The 4,520-nt window shown below is 54.4% G+C and overlaps 1 protein-coding gene across 1 annotated transcript; it reads left to right on the top strand.

The window, feature by feature from the left end:
- Positions 1 to 234: 234 nt before the first annotated feature.
- Positions 235 to 2,156, top strand: BGLAP (bone gamma-carboxyglutamate protein). The gene is made up of 4 exons (XM_081967767.1): positions 235 to 342; positions 559 to 603; positions 1,187 to 1,247; positions 1,848 to 2,156. The coding sequence occupies exons 1-4, from the start codon at positions 282 to 284 to the stop codon at positions 1,996 to 1,998; spliced, it is 318 nt and encodes a 105-aa protein (XP_081823893.1). The 5' UTR covers positions 235 to 281; the 3' UTR covers positions 1,999 to 2,156.
- The last annotated feature ends 2,364 nt before the right edge of the window (positions 2,157 to 4,520 follow it).

The raw sequence follows: 4,520 nt of genomic DNA, 5'->3' as shown, positions 1-4,520 counted from the left end.
CCCACCTTGAAGGGGGGCTCGACTCACGGCAGCCCGCAAAGTGCTCGGAGCCCCGCCAGACTCCCGAAGAGTCTGCCCAAAGGCGCTTGGCGGAGGAGCCCCCGTCTGGTCCAGCCTCCCCCGGCCCGGAGCCTGGCAGCCTTCCCGCAACGCCCCCGGGAGCCGGCGGCGGAGGCGTTGTCGACGCGCCCCTTCGGCTGCCAAGGCCGGCTCGGGCGGGTATAAAGGGGGCGCCGGGCAGCCCGGACCGAGAGAACCGCCCGGAGCATCCCAGCCTCGCCATGAACGCCCTTCTGCTGGCCGCCCTCTGCGCCCTGGCCGCGCTCGGCCTCGCCCACGCAGGTAAGGGGCCGGTGGGCAGCGGGGCCCCGGGGAGAAGCGCTGGGCTCCACCGGGAGGGAAGGGCGCGGCGGGGTGTGTGCAGCCTCCCGCCTGCCCCCCTTCCCCGCTCCCCCTCGGGCTCCCTCCCTTCCCCAAAGGCAGCGAGCCCCCCAGGAGGACGAGGCTGGCGGAGGGAAGCCCCTCGCTCAGCCCCCTCCCGCGCCTCCTCCTTTGCAGGCGCCGCTCAGTCCCGGAGTGTCGACGGGTCGCCCAAGTCGGCAGGTGAGTGGAGCGGCTTCTCTGAGGCCCCCCAAGCCCCTCTCCTCGCCCCCAGCCCAGGGGAGGAGCCCCCTCGAGGCGCCTCTGGGGCTCCCGGCATCTTCCCGTAAGGCTGGCGCCCCTCTGGCGCTGCCCCACTCGAAGCGCCCCTCTCCGCTGGAGCCGTGCCAAAGGGGGCTGCGGAGGCGGCAGAGACCCCCGTCCCTGCCCCGCAAGTCGGGATGGTGCCCTTTGGCACTGGCTGGGAATTAGAGAGTGGCGGGAGAGCGGCGGTCTCCGCTCAGGGGTGGGGGATGGATGGCCTGGGGGTCTTTACTTGCTCTGCTTTGCAGGAAGGGTTTAGATCCGGGCTTCCCAAACTTGGCAACTTTAAGACTTGTGGACTTCAACTAGCTACGCCGGCTGGAGAATTCTGGGAGTTGAAGTCCACAAGTCTTAAAGTTGCCAAGTTTGAAGACCTCTGAGGTCTGTTTTCGGTTCGAACCATGAGGACTAGAATCCTACAATATACTTCCAAGTTTCCCGGTTGCCCTTGCTGACAGGTGGGGAGGGGCCCCTGACCTAAACACCCCCCCTTTCCCTGCAGCTTTCATCTCCAAGCGTGAAGGGGCTGAAATGGTGAAGCGACAGAAGAGGAACTTCAACAGGTACAGGACAAGTGGGGGCTCTCCACCTGGGCTGCCTGACCCCTCCCATCCCTGAATTTCCCCGGGTGGGGGTGGGGGTGGGAGTCAGTCTGCAACTCCCTAAATCCCCAGTCCCCCTCCCCTCCCCCTGCAATTGGACTCCATGGGCATTTCCAGATTGCTGTGAGAAGCCACAACTTGGCATGTGTGTGTGTGTCCAACCTTGATTTGGAAGGACCCTTGAGGCCATCTAGTCTAGCCTCCTGGCCCCGAGGAAGAAGTAATCCAGCAGGCCAACCTCTTTGTCTAAAATTCCTCAGACTTGGCATTCTGGAATTCTGGGAGTTCCACACTTCTCAAAATTGCCAAACTTGAGGAACTCTGCTCTTAGGGGGTCACATCACAGGCCCCCTAAGCAGGGGAAGCAGTTGGGGGTGTGTGTAACACAAAGGGGCTGCAGAGGAGACACCCACTCCCATCAATAGGCTCCAAGCCCTCTCCATGCCCCCCTGGTGGCCCACCCACTCGCTTGCTCACCTCCCTGCCTTCCACCACAGAGTGACCAAGCCCTGACCCAGCGAAGCCCCCCCCTGCACCCTCTCCCTGTTGCTTCCTTCGCAGTGGCTACGATGCGGCTGGGGCTGCCCCTCAAGTGGCCGTGAACCCCCTCGAGGCCCAGCGGGAGGTCTGCGAGCTCAGCCCCGCCTGCGACGAGTTGGCCGACCTCATCGGCTTCCAAGAAGCTTATCGTCAGTTCTACGGGCCCGTCTAGCCCATCAGCGTTTCTGCAGCCCCCAGAGGACCCCTCCCCTCCCCTTCCCCCCCCAACTGAAGCTGCTTGTAACTTTGCTCCCTTTGTAAGACACTTGGGGAAATGTGTAGTTTTATGTTCTAGAAAAAAAGAAATAAAGGGAAAAAAAACCCAGGAAAGGCTGCAGGTTATTTCACAGGATGGAGCCAACGGACTTTTAGGTGGTGGAGAGGGGGTGTCACCCAATGGCTCCCCACTAGGCAAGTTATTTTCTGCCCTTTACCACCCCCTCCCCCAATGCGGAAAGCATGAAGACCTCAGAGACCTACAAGCCTAAATCCCCCCCTCCCCCACCCGGCCAAAGAAATCTCAAATGCCTTCTTCTTTCAACCACTGTCATTCATCATCAGCCATTCGGCCGTGTCCCTCCCTGCTCCTCTGACCCACACCGCTTCCTTCAGACCCACCAGGGTCATCGCAGTGCTGGCCTTTGCAGTGCCAAGAGAGTGGCTCCTGGGGGGTGGGCTTCTCCTTTTTCCACTGGTCATTCCTGGCAAGATTGACTTTTCAGGGGGATCGGTTTGCATGACACGACCAAAGCAGGACAGCCCCTGTTCAGAGGTCTCGGCCCCCAGTGATATTTTTGGTGAGGTCCTTCTTCTGGCCTTTTTCATTGTCCAGGTTTCCCAGCCATAAAAGTAGAATAGAATAGAAATAGAATTCTTTGGCCAAGAGTGATTGGACACCCAAGGAATTTCTCTTCGGTGCATAAGCTCTCATTGTACATAAAAGCCATGTGATAAATTACGATCATAATCATCCTAAATACTTTAATCATGAATCAAAAGATTCAACACTTAGGGATAGTCATAGGATGCTAAATAAGCAATCAACATAAACTATGCTAGGATACTAAATAAAACAATATAAATCATAAAGATACGAGCAACAAAGTTATAGCCACAAGTAGAAAAGAAGATAGCTAATAGAAAGGATGAGAAGAATAATAGTAATATAGTAAATAGCTTGACCGTGTTGTGGGAATTAGTCCAGAGGGCAGAGGGGTTGTTTAGCAGAGGGATTGCATGGGGGGGAAACTCTCCTTGTGTCTAGTTGTTCCGGCGTGCAGTGCCCTATAGCCTCGTTTTGAGGGTAGAAGTTGAAGCAGTTTATGTCCAGGATGCGAGGGGTCTGTAGATATTTCCACAGCCCTCATTTGACTCATGCAGTTTACAGGTCCTCAGTGGAAGGCAGGTTGGTTACCAATTGTTTTTTCTGCAGTCCTAACTGTCTGTTGAAGTCTCCGTCTGTCTTGTTGGGTTGCAAAGCCAAACCAGACCTTTATAGCGGTGCAGGTGACAGACTCAATAATACCTTGTGGTACAGCTGGAACAATCTTGAATTAAACACACTCAAAATTGTAGAAATGATGGTAGATTTTAGGAGAAACCCTCCTGTACCACCACCTCTTATAATACTAGACAACACAGTATCAACAGTAGAGACCTTTACGTTTTTAGGTTCTATCGTAATCTCAGGACTTGAAATGGACACCCAAGATCAAAAATGTCATCAAAAAAGCACAACTATGTTCTTTCTGCGCCAACTCAGGAAGCTCAAACTGCCCAAAGAGCTGCTGATTTAGTTCAATAGAGGAAGGGAAAATTATGGCATTTATTAAACTGCATTTGGTTGTGAAGCTGATGCCTTTGCTCTTCCAGATGTTATTCATGCCAGACACTGCAGCTTTTAACAGAATGACAGAGTTGGAAAGGACCTTGGAGGTCTTCTAGACTAACCCCCTGCGCAAACAGGAGACCCCAGACCATTCTGGACAAATCTCTCCTTAAAGTGCTGGAGCACTTACAACTTCTGAAGGGCTGTTGTCACTGACGGGAAATTTCTCCTTAGTTCTAAGTAGGGTCCCCCTCTGATAAGTTTTTATCAGCTGCTTCTTCCAAGCGCTGTAGGCCTCCGGATCTCAGGGCTGCAGTCACCCTGAAGGCAGGGGGTATTTGGGGTGCTCAGGTCCCACCACCTCCTCCGCCCACAAAGAAAGCTTGGCATCTGGAGGACTTTCCTACCACACCCGGGGGTTTGCTGGGGGCATCTGGGGGGGGGGCACAGAGGTAGGGAACACATGGAGTCCCAAGTCATTTAATACACGAAGTCCTTGGAGGGGTTGGACTACATGACCTACAAGGTCCCTTCCAACTCTGTTATTCTGTTCTGGCTTATAACCAGTTGTGGAAGTGACCTCTCCTAGGCTACTTAGGACCTGGATTTCAAATTCATATGCTCCCCCCTCCCCCATGGTCATGTGATGACATTTTGGGCACTGGCAACTGGTCCCCCTGAAATGGCCATTTTACAGTGTCCTCTGATCCTATGACGGCAATTTGCCACATTTGTTCCTGGAAACTGGCTTTTACTTTCTGGCAAAAAAAAATGCTTACTGCAGACGATGGATTTGCTTAATGACTGCCGCATTCACTCAATGACCATGGCGATTTACTTAAGAACTGCTGCAAAAAAGTCATAAA

This window comes from Natrix helvetica (genome assembly GCF_964273705.1).
Source record: "Natrix helvetica genome assembly, chromosome: 16".
Taxonomy (NCBI): Eukaryota; Metazoa; Chordata; class Lepidosauria; order Squamata; family Natricidae; genus Natrix; species Natrix helvetica.
The sequence above is the reverse complement of the archived record's forward strand: the minus strand, read 5'-3'. Positions and strand labels throughout refer to the sequence as shown.